Source organism: Stegostoma tigrinum, chromosome 8 (assembly GCF_030684315.1).
Source record: "Stegostoma tigrinum isolate sSteTig4 chromosome 8, sSteTig4.hap1, whole genome shotgun sequence".
In the NCBI taxonomy this organism is placed as follows: domain Eukaryota; kingdom Metazoa; phylum Chordata; class Chondrichthyes; order Orectolobiformes; family Stegostomatidae; genus Stegostoma; species Stegostoma tigrinum.
The window spans coordinates 44495828-44514288 of record NC_081361.1 but is presented as its reverse complement, the minus strand read 5'-3'; the positions used below and the strand labels follow the sequence as shown (position 1 = coordinate 44514288).

Here is an 18461-nt window from a genome sequence, read left to right as displayed (position 1 = left end):
TTTTTGTTCTTATTTCATCCCTAGAGCTAATCTACTGAACCGTTGCTATTATAAATTGTTTAAGGGCAGTTGATCCTTCCTGAAATGTGGAGATCAAAACTGCTTGCAGTATTCCAAGCGTGAACTCAGCTAGAGTACAGGAGCAGTACTTTCTTATTCTTGCATTTCATTTCCCTCACAATAAATCCAACATGCCACTGCCTTCCTAACTGGTTACTGTGTCTGGTTCCTAACTTTCCATATGTCTTATTCAAGAGCCCCCCCATTGAGAAGCTTCATGCATTGTGAAAGATATTCTGATTTCCTATTTTTGCTAGCCAGGTGAATAAGCTTAAATCTCGCCATAAGGCTCCATCTGCAATAGGTTAGCCACTCACTGAGTCTGTTTATATTTCTTTAAAGTCCCTTTGTATCCTCCTGACAACAGTCCCACATAGCTCTGTATCAGAAGTAAAGTTGGATACAATCATCTTGTTCTTTTCATTTAAATCATTAATATAGATTGTATTTAGTTGAGGCACAGCACTGTATATTTGAGGAATTGCACTCGGTACAGACTGCCAAATTGAAAAAGCTTCAGTTATTGCTGTTCTCAGCCCTCTGTCTGTTAATAATTCACTTCCTTCCATACTATAAATAGAGCTCCTTAACTTAACATCTCTTAATTTGAAATTAACCACCGGTAGACCAACTTATTGTATGTATTTTAAATCTCCAGGTATATTATGTTTTCTGGTTCCCCTTTATCTACCATCTGAGCTAATAATGGCCAAAGTTCATTTTTGGAAATGGGTGAACAAACTGCTTGTGGAAGCAACATGAAGACTTTAATAGATAAAATAAAGCTTCGGACTCAGTTTTAGAAGAGACTCCGGTTTCTCATCTGTTTCTTTACAGAAAATACTTTCGACAGTAAAGAGATAACAAAGTGTGGAGCTGGATGAACACAGCAGGCCAAGCAGCATCTTAGGAGCACAAAAGCTGACGTTTCGGGCCTAGACCTCTGTAATACTGGGGGCCATTGGAAATGGCCACGATGTACCATTTACTCCACTTCTGACTGAAGATTGTTACTGAGCTGTTGGGCTCTTCCTTCATTAGTGGTGGGGATGTTTGTACAGTTTCCTTCTTCAGGTCAGTTGTTTAATTTACACCACCATTCACAACTGGTTGTGGCAGGACTGTAGAGCCACAGATTGTGAGATTGCTTATCTCAATCTTTGCCTACAGAGCTAAGAGTGGAGATAGTACAGTCAGGAACACAAGGGTCTAGGCCCAAAACATCAGCTTTTATGGTACTAGGATGCTGCTTGGCCTGCTGTGTTCATCCAGCTCCACACTTGGTTATCTCAGATTCTCCAGCATCTGCAGTTCCCATTACCTCTGATACATTCAGCAGTATTTGATCCCATTTTGTTGAACTCTGAATCAGATGGTGGAACAGTCATTTTTGGTACTTTGAATGTTTTTTTTTCCAAGTGTGTTGGTATATGGAGTCATCTGATAATTCTCATACAAATCAGAAAAAACATTCTTTACTTTAGTGAAAGCATGGATGAGAATCTGCACATACCTTGTACTGTCAGAGTGATTTTGACAAGCATTGATCCCATGAGATTTCTGGCCACACACTCATATTCTGATGTGTCTTCCTTCTTCACAGCAGTGAATCGCAGCGAGTTGTTAGATAATATGGTGATCCTTTCATTTTCTATTAGTGGCTGGCCTTGACGGGACCACTCAACAGTTGGTGTTGGCTCTCCACCTGCTTGACAGTTCAGCATCACTATGGTGCCAGCATCAGTGACAGCATCCATCGGTTCAACTGTAAACACTGGTGAACCTGGTGAAGATAAAAAACAGGTAGGAAAGGCTGAATGATTTCTCACTTTTAAAGAAATTGAGAAACCTGTGGCAACAAACCTAACCTTTTAATGCAAGATACTTCCAAGATTAAAAAAAGTTATGAATTAACACAACTTCAGAGTACAGATTTCAAGACTTCAGTTGTTGGGGAAGTTGATGTGGTGATTCTCAGCAAGTTGTTGAAGAGGAGAGACTAAAGACACTGTGTATATTGGGATTTTCCATTGTATATGCCTTGAAGACAATAGCAGAGGTATCATTTTATAGAGGGGAGTATTTATTAGTCAGTCATTTCAAAAACAAACTGATTAATGAAGCAGGATGTGTTTAAATAATGACTCAGAGTTCTTGTGCCAGTTGGAAATGAGCACTGTTACACGCTTTTTGTATGTCACAACTGATGGATATGCTGGACAATTGGTCACAAAAAAGATGTGAAAATGCAACATACAGATGAGATTTCAAGGAATACACTCTTTACAACATTATGAAGTCATTTTCCTATGCAGTATCTTTGGATTGAGGTTGATTTTCTTACACTGCAGTTCAATGGCTTCTGAGATGGCGCGTAAATCGAATGTGTGATCTGCAGTCTCTGCAATATACTAGAAGAGTTAGACAGGTTGTTTTGGACATTTGTACACAGTGCATTCCTGATGAATTAGTGAGAGCAGCAATGTAATTTAATGTGAATTAAGCCAATAAGACAGAGGCAGTTTGAAGGACAGACCGGAGTGGGAAGCAGTTTACGTTGTAGGTTATCCATTAAACATTTGATGCAATGGCAGCACTGAAACGTGGAAGAAATGAATAAGCAACACAGAAGGTGCAATTTTTTTTTGCTCTGTAGGCAAAGTAGAAGCTGATTCAGACGTGGTGCATGAACGGTCATATGCACTGATGTTAAAATCAGATTTACATTGGCCAAGCTTCCTGTTTGAATTAGATTGCTTCTCGTGATTAGGGAGATTGCAACATTTCTTTGAGTCACACAAATGTCTCCAGCTTTTATCAACATTTTTCTGCCCCTCCTCAATTCGTTGTCAGGCCATCCTTCACGCTCTGCATCATTATGAATGAAACTTCCCGTTTTACAATTTTTTTTGTGAATAACTTCCAATTCTATTCCCTTGGTAACAAATTCACTCTGTTGCTACCTCAAAGTGGTTTTCACAAAACTGCTACCAATCTCATGTGAATACTGCCATTATAAGGTTGCACCAGCAGCATTGTCTTACACTGAACAAAACCTACGCTAAGTCCATATAAGTTTTCAGTCTTTATGGTGGCACAGTTAAAATGATTGAGGAAACAATTGGTCATGCATTCCTGCTGTGCATGGCATTAGGCATTTCGTGACAACCAGTTAAACCTAGCTCCAAGGTGATTGTTCACAGCTCCAGCAATCCTGAACTCCAAGGTGTTTCTAACATAGGCCTGAGACAGAATCCTTGGCCTCAGAAGAAACCTTGCTTGTTAATTTTCAGACTCCATTTGGGTCAAACCTTTACAGTAAAATCTAACTTTTACATCTTAAACGGAAAATACTAACTTTGTAAAATGAGTTTTCAAACACAAAAGCTCATTGTGGTGAATTTCAATTAAACACAAAAAAGAGACAAAGCTAGTCAGTAATGAGATGATTTCAGTCAGATTGTAGGAATATTCTGGACTTCTGCCAACACTCAGGCTAGTTCATTTATATTTAATAAGAGCGGTGCCTCCAAAGTAGGCTTTGAGATTCCTTCAAAATTTGGCTTCTTTTCTGTTTGGAATGGTCATGTCTGTGGAATGATGAGATTTGTATCAATCACATGACCCTGACATCAGTAGGAGAAATGATACAAGTCTAGATTGAACATGTGAAAAGAGAAGCCTCAGACCCTACAGTAGAGAGCTGGATTTGATAACCTATGTACAGCTGTAAATAAAGCATCCTATAGCACAAAAAGATTTGATGAGCCTTACTTTAGGGGGAGACAATGACCTAGTGGCATTATTGTTGGACTATTAATCCGGAGACCCAGGTAATATCCTAGGGACCTGGGTTCAGGGAGTGGGAGGAGGAGTTAAAATGGTTAGCAATTGGAAGGTGGTGTCGTTTGTTGCGAACAGAGTGCTGGTGCTTTACAAAATGGTCTCCGAGTCTACGCTTGGTCTCTCCGATGTAGAGGAGGCCACATTGGGAGCAGCGGAAACAGGAGACCAATTTGACGAATGTGAGGGTGAACCCCGGTCTGATATCGAAGGTTTGTTTTGTGCCTGGTATGGAGATGAGGGGGGATGTGTAGGGGAAGGTGTAGCACTTACTGTGGTTGCAGAGAAAGGTACACTGGGGTTCTTTTCCTTAGAGCAGAGGAGACTGAAGGTGGACATGATTGAGATTCATAAAATTAAGAGGGACGTAGGCAGGAGGGAGCTTTTCTCCTTTGTGGAGGGACAATGATTGGGGGCATAGCTTTAAGGTAAAGGGCAGGTGGAATACAGGGGACGCAATTAAAATTGTTTTTACTCAGAAGGTGGTAGCTATCTGGAACTCACTACATGTAAGCTTGTTACAGGTAGAAACCCTCAATATTTAAGTCATATTTAGATGTATACTTGTGATATCAAGACATATAAGGCTATTGTGAAATGCTGGAAAATGGGATTAGAAATTGTTAAATGGTTGTTTTTGACATGCACGGACTCAATCGACCGACTGGCCTTTTTCTGTGGTGTCTACCTCTCTGACATGAAGAACAATATCTAAGGGAGTGCACAAGGATGATTAATGGACCGTTTTGTTTTCATAACTTCATTTATAAATTCATTGAGAAATTTGGTTGAAAGACTTATTTTATGCTTTTATTTTTGCATTATAGTCAAGCAAATACTGTAATGGTTCATGATAGGAGAGGCAAAGCACAAGACTTGGTGAATGGAAAATTGGGGTTGAAGTCACTTGTATCAAAGTAGCTTGAAATTTTCACAGACAGCCTGGGTAGAAAAGGGCTATACTGTTCACTTCTCCTTCTTGTGCCCCTCCTTCTAAGCTGTTTGCCATATAATTGGTGACAAGGGCTGTCCCTTCAAGATGGTATGGTTGTGTAAAATGCAAAGACCACACAACTTTTGACACATCTTCTGAGGAGTACTGTAGGTCTTCTCCACAGTGATCAGACAGCAGAAACATTTACAACAAAAACAGAAGTTGCTGGAAAAGCTCAGCAGATCTGGCAGTATCTGTGAAGGAAAAAGACAGTTTCGGGTCTGGTGACCATTTCTGAGAACACAGCGTGGATCTGAGGAAGGGCCACCGGACCCGAAACATTAACTGTTTTTTCCTTCACCGATGCTGCCAGACCTGCTGAGCTTTTCCAACAACTTTGTTTTTGTTCCTGATTCACAGCATCTGCGGTTCTTTCAGTTTTTTTGAGTGGAAACATTTAAAAAAACTTCAAAAGTACACACAGGTTGCACACGAGAGACATCATCGGATTGTCCTTATTGTCTAGCTACTATCCTCCAGTTTCTTTCTCATGGGTCAAATGCAGCTAACACAGTAAATGTCACAGTTGTCAGGATGCCAGACATTAACCTACATGATTCCCTGCCTGCAGCTGGATGTTGAGGAGGTGGAATCCCTTTCAATCTGGTGTAAGGCAGAGTTTTCATGGGTTATACTGAAAGTGACATGCATGAATTCAGTGGCACCCTGCATCATGGAAAAGTCTGCAATCCTCAAGAAGTCTTATGCTGGTCATCTGCTAAGTAGTACAGAAGGTACTGGTGACTTCCTGATTCAACAATGGATGATACACAGTGAGATGCTGCAAATATCTCCAACTCTGGCCTAACTGGAGCCAAACCACAAATATACATTGCAGTCAGTGCCTTTCTCTGAGACTGCATCAGGAGGTAGATTTCACAGAGGATGCCCTTTTGGAAATGTATACATTTCACATGTGGTTTCTCAGTGAGGGTCATACAGGGGAACTGCTCTTTGAGTACCAGTACAGACATGGCCTCCTTGCTGAGAGCTCGACATTCGTCCCCAACCTCTTTCAGCAGTTTGTCCTGTTCTGCATGATCTATGTTCATTCTCCAAGTTATCTCCAAGTGTATTCGAATGAAAATTCCAACAGTTTAGGAGCAGCTCGCTGAAGAAATCAACCAACAATTATGCTGTAAACAATAAAATTATCCTTATAGATATCATCTTGATGGTGGGGGTGGTGGCAGGATTCCATCTGCATCTGCACTCAAGTTCAGCAACGTATTATTTACAAATAGAGTTAGCTGGAGCACTGAACTTCAACATGGTAGTGTTGACATCAAACCATCAGTACATGTTAATTGACAATTATCTGCGTACCGCTGGCAGGTTTAGATAGTATTTGATACTGGACTCACCAATGTGGCATCAGGTGCGCCTCACCCCAGAAGTGTATATACATATCTCTGAAATCATGTGAGGCCTCTAAAAGAACCCTAGAACCAAATCTGCAGACGTTTTAAAGCAGGTGGGATAGCAACAGGTTAGATGAATGGACCAAAATTTGACAGAGTTTAATGTGGATAACTGGGAAGTTATCAATTTAGTCAGAAGAACAACAAGGCAATTTGTTGTCTAAATGTAGAGCAACTTCGAAATGCTTCAGCATAGAGGAATGTGGGTGTCTTTGTGCACAAATTGCAGAAAGCCAGTATGCAGATACAGGAAGTAATAAGGAAGGCAAATGGAATTCTGGCATTTGTTGCTAAAGGAAATGGTTGTTGCACCTGTTCAAGGCATTAGCGAGACTGCAACTGGAACAGTGTGTACAGTTTTGGTCCCCTCACTTGATGTTATTGCACCAGAGGAAGTTCAGAGCATTCACTAGATACATTCTACTGATGAAAGGTTTTTCTTTTCTAGATTGATTGAGCTTAGAAGAATGAGGGGACATCTAATTGAGGTATAGAAGATGCTAAAAGGGATTAACAATGTAGCCATAGAGTGGACATTTCCCTTTGCGGGCAATATAGAATGAGACAGCATAGGTTTACAGTAAGTGGTGACATATTTAAAACAGAGATAAAGAGGAATTACCCCTCTCAGAGGGTCTTGAATCTGTGGAATTCACTACCCCAGAGGTGGACAGCAGGACAGTGAATAAATTTGAGGGTGGAAACAAATGTTTTTATTAGTAATGGGTGAGAGGGTATGGGGAGTGAGCAGAAAAGTGAGGTTGAAGCTGAGATGAGATCAGCCGTGATCATATAAAATGGCAGAGCAGTTTCAAAGGACTGAATTACCAATTCCTGCTCCTAGTTCTTACATTCTTATAGAACGATCAATGCCTTAACAGAGGCACAGTACATGGACTTGTTGTAGACAAAAATTTTGAGAATAAATGCTTTAAATCTGCAGGTTGTTGTTTGATTATTAGGTGGTACCATAGTAGTTCTCTTAAATCCTTTCCTCTGTCGTTCTGCTACTGGGTTCTCTACTATCTTAATTCGCTTGGAGTGAGAAAAGTATTTTAATTGTTACTTCTATGTTTTGTGGGAACAGTTGGCTGGAGGAATAGAGCTTTATTTTAAATTTGAGCCTCGGTCTCAAGAGCTCTCAGGTTCCTCAACATGCATTCCACTGCCAGTCCATTCATCATTTTTGTTGCCTCCTATATCTCCATTCCTTCCATTGGTATTTAAAGACTCTCTGTTCCATGCTCAGTATACATTGTAAACAATGAAAACATCTTGATGATAAATTGCCAGTAACAACAGCAAGTTTTAGTGGGCTGTCAGTCACAACGGTGAAAGATGTCTTCACAAAGCAATATAAGGTGAAGGTAAACTGCTAGTCCGAATGGGGTGGAAGCTGTGGAAATTACTGAAAGAACATGGATCAAAGGAAACCACAGAAAAGAGAGCCAGCAGAGAATTACAGTACAAAGCCTTTAAAAAGAGAAAAGGAACCAGATGGTGAAAGGAGTGTAGAAGGCTTCAGGCGATGCTTTACTTTCAGATGGGCTTCTCGCCAATCTGGGGCTAGATTGGAAATTACGACCAGCTAGGCGCTTGTAGCAGCAATTACCAGGAAACATCAGCCACTTGGATGGAAACTTGTCAAAATGTTTTAGCTTCACACTATTCAAAACCAATTTATGACATAACAAGACCTTTATTACAAGAAAAGGGATGACAAGCTTAAAGGCTGACTGCCAGATTCCACAAGAAGGCTTGCCACGTCACCATAGTATGATAGAATTTTATATTGAGCCCGAGAGTGATTTAGTTAATCCTGAAACTAGTTTCTTAAACTGAAGTAAAGAACCCTGAGAGGTGAATTGGCTAAGATAGATTGGGAAATGAAAATAATGTTAAGCAGCAGCTAGCAATCAGAAAATTTAAGCATAACTTGTAACAAATACACATTACTGTAGCACACACAGATCCACATTTAAAACTTGATTTCAGGTGCATACCTTCGTGTCTGGGATCTTGTCTTCTGTGGCACCTTTATCATTATAAAATCCTATGTCCATATTTATAATTATTTTATTCACTCATGGGATATGGTCATTATTACCACGGCTGGCATTTATTGCCCATCCCTAGTTGCCCTCAAGAAAGTGATGGTAAGCTGCCTTCTTAAACTGCTGCAGTCCAAATGCTGCAGGTAGACCCACATTGCCCTAAGGAGGGAATTCCAGGATTTTGATCTGAATAGCGTTTCATTTCCAAGTCTGGATGGCGAGTGGCTTGGAGGGGAACTTGTAAGTGGTGTTCGCATGTCTTTGATGCCCACGTCCTTCTAAATGGAAGTGGTAGTGGGTTTGGAACGTACTGTCTAAGGTGCCTTGGTGAATTTCTACAGTGCATCTTTTAAATGGTTTACAGCACTTGTACTGAGCGTTGATGGTGCAGGGAGTGGATGTTTACAGATATGATGTCAATCAAGTGGGCTGCTTTCTCCTGGATGTTGCCAAGCTTATCGAGAATTGTTGGAACTGACTCATCCAGGCAAGTGGGAATATTCCATCACGTTCCTGAGTTGTAACTTGTAGACTGTGAACAACCTCTATTTTTGGGTTGGGGGGGGGGCGCTGTCATGAGATGTGTTACTCACTGCAGTATTCCAAGCTTCTGACCTGCTCTTGTGGCCAGTCAGTTTCTGCTCAATGATATCCCCCAGGATGCTAATAGTGTGGATTCAGTGATGGCATTCGTGTGGCATGAATGTTACTTGGCACTTTTCAGTCCAAGTCTGGTTCTTGTCAAGGTGTTGCTGCATTTGGACATGGACTGCTTCAGTATCTAAGGAGTCGCGAACAATGGTTAACACTGCAGTGATCAGTGAGTATTCCCATTCCATTCCACATTATGGTGGAGGAAAGGTCATTGAAGCAGCTGAATATGGTCGGACTTGGGGAGTATAGAAAAGGCCTATATGAAACTGACTAGTCAGTTTGTGACTACAGAGGACTGTTGAATACCGATTTCAGTGCAGTGCTGGATCCAGAGTTATTGAATGAAGCTACAGGTGTTTTGAGCACTAGTTCAATATTAGAGATTAGAGGTTTGCTTGCAATCCATAACATAAATTGAGTTAATCAACAGGATTGTGAAAGTCTTATGAGTCATTTGGATATGCCCAAAAAATCTACAAGAAAACATTATAATCTGTTGGACAAAATAAAGGTGAGTCAACCTTCAAAGACAGGAATGAAGAATGTCTTACGTATCACATCCACAGTGGCATAGATTTAAGATTGATCACCTGACATGAAGTGTTTTAAGTGAAATATTACAATGTTCATTTCAAAAAAAAATTTCTTCATTGTGATTAAAAAAAACTATAGTTTATTTTGTGTTTATTAGTGTTTTCATTACAAATTGCTTTTAAGTAAATGCAATAACACAGACTTACTTTGCAGTGTCAGGGTTACACGACGTTCAACCACACCAGCATCATTGGTAGCAATACACTTGTAGTCCCCTGCATCTTCATTCTAAGATGGAACAGAAAATTACAAAACAAGAGTCAATCCAGATTTAAGAATTTTGAATACACATCCAGGTTTTCAGTGTTTTAATTATCATACCTACATTTTGCCCTCTCGATCTCAAAATGAATCTCACAGCAATTGTATCAAGCACAACAGAATAACATCTTTGGATAGATCTTTGGAAAGAATTCAATGCCAATCAACAACGTAATTTTCTGTAAACAAAATGTCTAAGGAGAAAAATGTTATGATTAAATGGTACCCCATAGTAATTTTCAAATGCTTGGAATAAACTACTTTGGGAAGTATCTAAATTACTGCCCTGATAAAAAGTAATCATTTCCTGTCTTGACAAAGCTACTGGAATTTTGAGATGATGTAACTAGTAGAGTTGATAGGAGCAGAGTCAGAGCATATGATTTTCTTGGATTTTTAGAAGGCCTTTGATAAGGTCCCACAAATAAGATTAGCATATCAAATTGAAGTGCATGGGATAAGGGGTAGTGTACTGACATCTGTAGAGAACTGGTTGGCAGAAATAAAGAGCAGGAACGAACAGATCTTTTTTGGAGCAGGTAGGCAGTAACTCGTGGGGTACCACAAGGATCAGTGTTTGGACCACACCTATTCACATTACATTTATTAATGATTTAGATGAGAACTAAATGCAATATTCCCAAGTTTGCAGACAACACAAAGCTGAGTAGAAGGGTAAGGTAATAAGGAGGATTCAGAGATATTTTAGTGTGATTTAGACAAGGTGAGTGAGTTCCAAAGCATGGCAGATGAAGCATAACATGGATAAATGGGAGATTGCCCACTTTGGTAACAAAATCAGAAGGCAGATTATCATTTCAATGGCAATAGACTGGGAAAACAGGGAGGGGGCACAAAAGACCTGGATGTCCTTGTATGTTACTTGAGATTTGACAACAAGAGCAGAGATGTCTGGAGATGTCATCCTGGAGTTCAGTTACTAGTGGTGTACCGCAAGGATCTGTTTTGGGGCCACTGCTGTTTGTCATTTTTATCAATGACCTGGATGAGGGCATAGAAGGATAGGTTAGTAAATTTGCTGATGACACGAAAGTCGGTGGAGTTGTGGATAGTGCGGAAGGATGTTGCAGGTTACAGAGGGACATAGATAAGCTGCAGAACTGGGCTGAGAGGTGGCAAATGGAGTTTAATGCGGAAAAGTGTGAGGTGATTCATTTTGGAAGGAGTAACAGGAATACAAAGTACTGGACTAATGGTAAGATTCTTGGTAGTGTGGATGAGCAGAGAGATCTCAGTGGCCATGCGCATAAATCCCTGAAAGTTGACACCCAGGTTGATAGGGTTTTTAAGAAGGCATACGGTGTGTTAGGTTTTATTGGTAGAGGGATTGAGTTTCAGAGCCATGAGGTCCCGTTGCAGCTGTACAAAACTCCGGTGCGACCGCACTTGGAGTATTGCAAATAGTTCTGGTCGCTGCATTATAGGAAGGATGTGGACGCAGAGGCGATTTACCAGGATGTTGCCTGGTATGGAGGAAAGGTCTTATGAGGAAAGGCTGAGGGACTTGAGGCTGTTTTTGTTAGAGAGAAGGTGGTTAAGAGGTGACTTAACAGAGACATAGAAGATGATCAGAGGATTAGATAGGGTGGACAGTCAGAGCCTTTTTCCTCGGATGGTGATGGTTAGCACGAGGGTCATAGCTTTAAATAGAGGGGTGACAGATATAGGACAGATGTCAGAGGTAGGTTCTTTACTCAGAGAGTATTAAGGGCGTGGAATGCCCTGCCTGCAACAGTGTTAGACTCGCCAACTTCAACAGCATTTAAATGGTCATTGGATAAACGTATGAATAATATCATAATAGTGTAGGTTAGATGGGCTTCAGATTGGTTTCATAGGTCGGCGCAACATTGAGGGCTGAAGAGCGTGTACTGCGCTGTAATGTTCTACGTTCTATGTTCTATATCTTACTGCAATTGTACAGGACCTTGCTGAGACCATGCTTGAGTATTGTGTACATTTTTTGCTGAGGAAGGATGTTCTAAAAATCGAGACTCATAATTTGGATGGCAGTATATAAAGTATACTGGGTCAGTTAGGATTATGCTCATTGGAGTTTTGAGGAATGAGGACATCTCTTAGAAACATATAGCATTTTTATCAGAGCGAGACAGGTAAATGTTCCTGATGACTGGGGAGTCCAGAACCAGGGTCACAGCCTAAGAATATGGATAGGTCATTTCGGAGAAATTTCTTCAACCAGACAGTGGTGTGCAAATAGAATTTTCCACCACAGAAAGCAGCTTAGGCCGAAACATTGAATGTTTTTGAGAAGGGGTTAGATTTTCTTTTAGGGCTAAAGAGATCAAAAGGTATAGATGAAAATGGGAACAGGGCACTGAGTTGGATGATCAGCCAAGATCATTTTGAATGGTGAAGCAGGGTCGAAGGGTTGTATGCTTCTTTGTCACCTTCCTCTGTGAAAAGTTTCTGGAGTGACCACAGATGGGAAAGATGCTCCTTCATCATAAGCAGCTTCATTTGTTTTGGTAGAAGCTATTCTGTAGTTGGTGAACATTGCAAAAATTACCATTGCTACGTACATTTCATTTTTGTCCTATCATATGTTTTCCTGGGAATACATGGTCCTAAATCAGCTAGCACAATGGTTATTTTACTGTTCCTGATGAAACTACCAGAGCTAATGCACTGGACCCTTCTTCACAAGTAAGATTAATGCAGCACTTCTGGAGTGAGGAACATTTAAGTGGACTTTTTCCTGAGGCAAGCATTTCTATTCTTTTTAATTATTTTTATGTAACTTTGGGCTGCATTTTACCAACATTTCATGAAGTATCAATTCCAGGAGTTTCATGTAGGATTTCTCTCCATCATGCACTCTGCACAAACAAGTGCCACTGTCTTCCTTCTGTTACCTCACACTCAGTCTAACTTTGTTACTGTGTCCATCTCTCACTGAGGCTCATGATGCACCACTCTCACAACTGCATGCAGCAGTTTCCCTGAATTGCTCTCATCACCCCCCAATCCATAGACTTCTAGCTCCACTGCACTTCATACTAGAACACTCATCTAGAACAGCTCATCACTTTGTCCCACAAATCCCAGGCACTAGAAGACCCTAGAGTGCTAATGATTAAAAACCTCTTTCAAATATATAAACAGACAAGGAGCAGCAGGCCAATTTGTTGGATACATTTTGGAAACTGAAATGAAGTTTGGAGGAATCCACCAATGCTGCCTGTACCATGGGTGTCGCTGGCATGAGAGCATCTGGCTCCTACATAAACAGGTTAGCAGCTGTCATGAAAAGCCAAGTCTAACACATTCAGTGTTTGCTGAATATATACACTCCACTGCCACAGCAATTGGTGCTCAGCATTTTAATATATACGTTCACTTCTCATCATCTGCTGCAGCTATGAAAATGAAGGCAGGGAGGCTATAGCCACATGAATTTACCAACTTTGCCCGCATGAAAACTATCCATCAGAAAATTTGAGCCATAACTTTTGATCAGCGTCACAGTATTTTGCATGGTTATGTGTTTTAAGAATATGATATCACTTAAGTTGTGCTAACTATCCAGTTGATTATCTGGAATAAATCCACTCTTTTAGTCTTTCTACTGTCTAATGCCTGACTTACCACTGTGCCATAGATGGCCAGTGAGCCATTGTGGAGCTGGCGGATCCTGTTGGTGATCTGAACATGAATTCCCTTCTTACTCCACTGGATCATGGGAGGCGGATCACCTCGGACCTCACAGTTTAGGATAGCATTGCCTCCAAGAGGCTCAATGTGGTTTGGATTGAAGTCACTAAAGATTGGAGGCTCTGAAGAGATAGTAGACAATAATTACATTCACCAAATATATGACAGAATTTGTGCTTGATTGACAGATCATGAGATCAAAGCATCACAAGAAGAATTGATGAAATAAATTACCATTTATTTCTGAGTTTTCTGTATTTTGAGGAAGGGTCACCAGACCTGAGATGTTAAGTCTAATTTTTCTTCGCAGACGTTGCCAGACCTGCTGAGCTTTTCAAGCAACTTCCCTTTCTGTAACTTTATTTATAGTTCTCACTAAAAACAGTATTGGTAATTTTACTAAATTTTGTAGACGTTTCATGCATAGGGTGCTTGCCAGGTATTTACAATGTGTGTTTATAGTGGCCCAGGGTTCTTGTTAGACAAATGTATTGGGAATGTATCCCTAAAATGTACAAGCTGGTTACAAAACTAGTGAAAAGCCAATGCTAAAGAACACCAGTAAAACTGCTTCATCAACTCAACCTGCACTGTTTGCACAAGAATTAATGATTTTTCTACTGTGGACGTTTTTAATTTTGTTGTAATGGAGTAACATTGCATCAGTTGTACTGAGAAGATGGTACTATAGTGGTAATGTCACCAGACTGATAATCCAGAGGCTTAGGCTAATGAGAACGCAAGTTCAAATCTCACCATTGCAGAATTTGATGTTTAAATTCAAACAATGAAATAATGTATAATTGAAAGCTAATCTCAGTAATGATGACCAGAAACTATCATTGATCGTCATAAAAACTCAGTTGGCTCATTAATATCTCTTAAGGAAGGAAATCTGCCATTCTTGACCTATGTGTTATTATGGAATAGATTGGATGAACCAATTAGTGTTTCTTCTACATCCATTACAAAATTAGCCATTCTATTAACTTGTCAGAATGTCTATTATGCTGTGCTTACATGGAAAGGGAACAAAATTTACAAACGCAGGAATCAAACGATTGTTCATGCCTTCATCTTGGCAAGCTCCCGATGAATTAGATAAACTATTATTGAGAATCTGATGTGCCCCTGAAACTTCAATCATCCTTCTCTGTACAGATGCGAATTGTTCTCTGCTGCATAACTGCAGCATCTTCTTTATTCATTGCAATATTTAAGACAACTTATCTGCAAATTATCTTTATAAATATAGTCAAAACAAATTAAATTGGAGCAAAAAAGGTTGAAATGTGCAAAAACAGAGTGCAATTTAAAAGCATTCCTCCTCAGCTTACCTTTGACATAAACAGATCCAATGGCTTTGATAGATCCCACTTTATTTTCTGCAGTGCAAACATATGTACCGGAGTCATCCTTTGATACCTTTTCAATTACCAGTTTGCTCTGTCCATTAGCATTATTGTAATGGGCTGCAGGAATGAAAGAAATATGTCTCAGAAAAATATTTGATTGTTTCAGACTTGTTTGTTAAGTTTGTAAAAATGACAACTTGTGAAATTTGATTTAGAGAATGAATTTGTAACTTTGTGTTTTCACAGAATCATAGCAGCCTTTTGCAGAAGGTTACCGTTTAGTCTTAAATTGTCACTTCAAATGAGCAGCCAAGTCCTTTGGCTGGGACCCTGGAAGTTGCTCATCTATTAACCATCTGTCCAATTCTTTTCGAAAGTTTTCTATGGTATCAGTTTCCACAAACTTTTCAGTGAGAATCTGACAACTCTAGCCCTAGAGGATTTTCTTGCAACAAAAACAAAACTCAACTCCTCTCTGGAACTTTTGTTAACAATTTTAAAATCCATGATTTCTGGTTATTGAGCCACTCACCAGAGAGAACAATTTTTCCCTTCTTTCCCATCAAAGCCCATCATCTTGAAAACCTCTGCCAGTGGACAACTTACCCATATCTATTCTATCTTGTCCTCCAAACTGAAGTTTCTCATCCCTGGAACTCCTAGGAGACTTGCTTTGTACTTTAACAGTTTGATCTTTTCCCTGAAGTAAACAACCCAGGATTTTCCAGCTGAGACATAACAGGGTGGCACGGTGGCTCAGTGGTTAGCACTGCTACCTCACAGCGGCAGGGTCCTGGGTTCAATTCCACCCTCGGGCGACTGTCTGTGTGGGGTTTGCACATTCTCCCAGTATCTGTGTGGGTTTGCTTCGTTTTCCTCCCACTGCCCAAAGATGTGCAGGCCAGTTGGATTGGCCATGCTAAATTGCCCATAGTGTCCAGGGGTGTAGATTAGGTGGGTTATAGGGGATGGTGGGATGCTCCAAGTGTCAGTGTGGACTTGTTGGACCAAAGGGCCTATTTCCACACTGTAGGGATTCTATGATCTAGATCCATTTACAACTATTCTTTCCCAAACCACCCAATTTCCACCCTCTTCTTGTCAGCATAGTGACTCACGTTTGAATATTCTTCTGCAGGTGTCTGCAAAGCTGTGGTTCCTCACTTAGGCTGACAGAAAAATTGCAGACTATGTAGAAAGACATTTTTTTGACATAGCAGACCCCTGCCCAGTTCTTGTCCGAAATTTTCACACAAACTCTGCCAAAATCCTTGGTACAAATCAATACTGGCTGTCAGACATACAATGTTTGGTAAAGAAAGGAAATTCAACAAGAAAAACAAAAGTGAGGATGTCAGTGGGTGGCTCAAACATATTTAATAATTTAAAAAGCACCCCTTTTTCTCACAGTGGTAATCGGGAAAATAAATAATTTGAAATGCTGTTTCAATAACACATACTCAAACTACTAGATGATAAATTTTACAAAAACGTGATCAACAATTGTGATTAGTTTCCAGAAAAATCACCGAATGAACAATTAAGTTCCAAGACAGGGGGAGTGCAAAGCTTTTCATGGTGGGTTAGTTAAGACGGGTCAAATGGCTCTTCTATCTGTAACACCAAGACTGTGTCAGTAATTGGGATCTCTTGTCTCCCCCACCCCCCCACCCCCCGACTTCCCCATTCCAAGTCCAGGAATACTCAGGTCAATGATAGCAGCCATTATTTTCCCATTCTGGCTGAAATCAGTCAATTTATGGCATGACGATTAAGCAACCACCACCTTCTAAAAGCTGATTAGAGATGAACAATAAATGCTGACCTTTCCCTCCCATGAATTAATATATAAAAGAAAAAGGTAATGGATTTGATGCACCAGCAGACTAACAACATCTCTTGTTTGAACAATTTCTCCAATTCAGCTTCAGTGAGTACATGACAGGATTTTTTTTTCCTGGTTCCCCAATCTCCACATTCATTAGGTGGTTCAGAGCACCTATTACTCTCGCAGAGTGGGAAGCAGCTACAGCAACAAAATCAACAGGATCAAGTACAATTTTGAGATTATGAGGATGAAGTTGATCAGATGCTGTAATGTGAAATGAATATCAGTGGAAAACAAAATCTGGCAGAGTGGCTACCTGTGTGCGAGCACCAAAGCAAATTCTAACCTGATTTAATGCTGTTGTTGAATGTCCATATGATTTTGGGTGTGGGAATACCATTCGCTGCACAGTTCAATGATAAGCGTTCCCCTTTGTTTAAAGATGCATCTCCTGGCAATTCTGTAAAAGCTGGGTGAACGTAAACAGTCAGGCTGAAGGTCTCGGTATCCTGGCCAGCCACATTGGTAGCTATACAAGTGTAGCTACCAGTGTCATCAGGCTAAGGGGAAGAAATAAAATTACAATCATGTTTTTGGCAAATGCAAAGTGAAGTCGGCACAAACAGAAAATCCTGGTTTCTCCTCACTTATGTTCCCCGGTCACCACCTCTAGTCAAGGATATTAAGTATCTGAGTTACTAACAGGTGCGATGATGTTCGTTTCTAATCTGCATGACCGGAGGTCCACTATTCATTTCCAAAACAGTGCTTTGAGGCCAGGCAAATCTTCCCCTTAAATGTATGATGGTCCCCACTTATGATTTTATTAAAATTGCATCCTGTTTCCTCCCCTATTCAAAACAAAAGAATGTAATTAAGTTCAGAGATAATGGGAACTGCAGATGCTGGAGAATTCAAGACAATAAAATGTGAGGCTGGATGAACACAGCAGGCCAAGCAGCATCTCAGGAGCACAAAAGCTGACGTTTTGGGCCTGGACCCTTCATCAGAGAGGGGGATGGGGAGAGGGAACTGGAATAAATAGGGAGAGAGGGGGAGGCGGACCGAAGATGGAGAGAAAAGAAGAAAGGTGGGGAGAGTATAGGTGGGGAGGTAGGGAGGGGATAGGTCAGTCCAGGGAAGACGGACAGGTCAAGGAGGTGGGATGAGGTTAGTAGGTAGATGGGGGTGCGGCTTGGGGTGGGAGGAAGGCATGGGTGAGAGGAAAAACAGGTTAGGGAGGCAGAGACAGGTTGGACTGGTTTTGGGATGCAGTGGGTGGGGGGTAAGAGCTGGGCTGGTTGTGTGGTGCAGTGGGGAGAGGGGACGAATTGGGCTGGTTTAGGGATGCGGTGGCGGAAGGGGAGATTTTGAAACTGGTGAAGTCCACATTGATACCATTAGGCTGCAGGGTTCCCAGGCGGAATATGAGTTGCTGTTCCTGCAACCTTCGGGTGGCATCATTGTGGCACTGCAGGAGGCCCATGATGGACATGTCATCTAAAGAATGGGAGGGGGAGTGGAAATGGTTTGCGACTGGGAGGTGCAGTTGTTTATTGCGAACCGAGCGGAGGTGTTCTGCAAAGCGGTCTCCAAGCCTCCGCTTGGTTTCCCCAATGTAGAGGAAGCCACACCGGGTACAGTGGATGCAGTATACCACATTGGCAGATGTGCAGGTGAACCTCTGCTTAATGTGGAATG

The 18461-nt window shown here is 40.9% G+C and overlaps 1 protein-coding gene across 5 annotated transcripts in view; it reads right to left on the bottom strand.

Annotated features, from left to right (window-relative positions):
* Positions 1-18461, bottom strand: part of hmcn1 (hemicentin 1) — a 545704-nt gene that overhangs the window by 65752 nt on the left and 461491 nt on the right. For all 5 annotated transcript variants that reach the window (XM_059647829.1, XM_059647834.1, XM_059647832.1 and 2 more), the window contains 5 exons: positions 17107-17320; positions 14915-15049; positions 13512-13699; positions 9767-9848; positions 1574-1843 (listed from right to left, as the gene is read on the bottom strand). In XM_059647829.1, coding sequence (XP_059503812.1) covers positions 1574-1843; positions 9767-9848; positions 13512-13699; positions 14915-15049; positions 17107-17320 — 889 coding nt within the window. The remainder of the gene's footprint in view (positions 1-1573; positions 1844-9766; positions 9849-13511; positions 13700-14914; positions 15050-17106; positions 17321-18461) is intronic.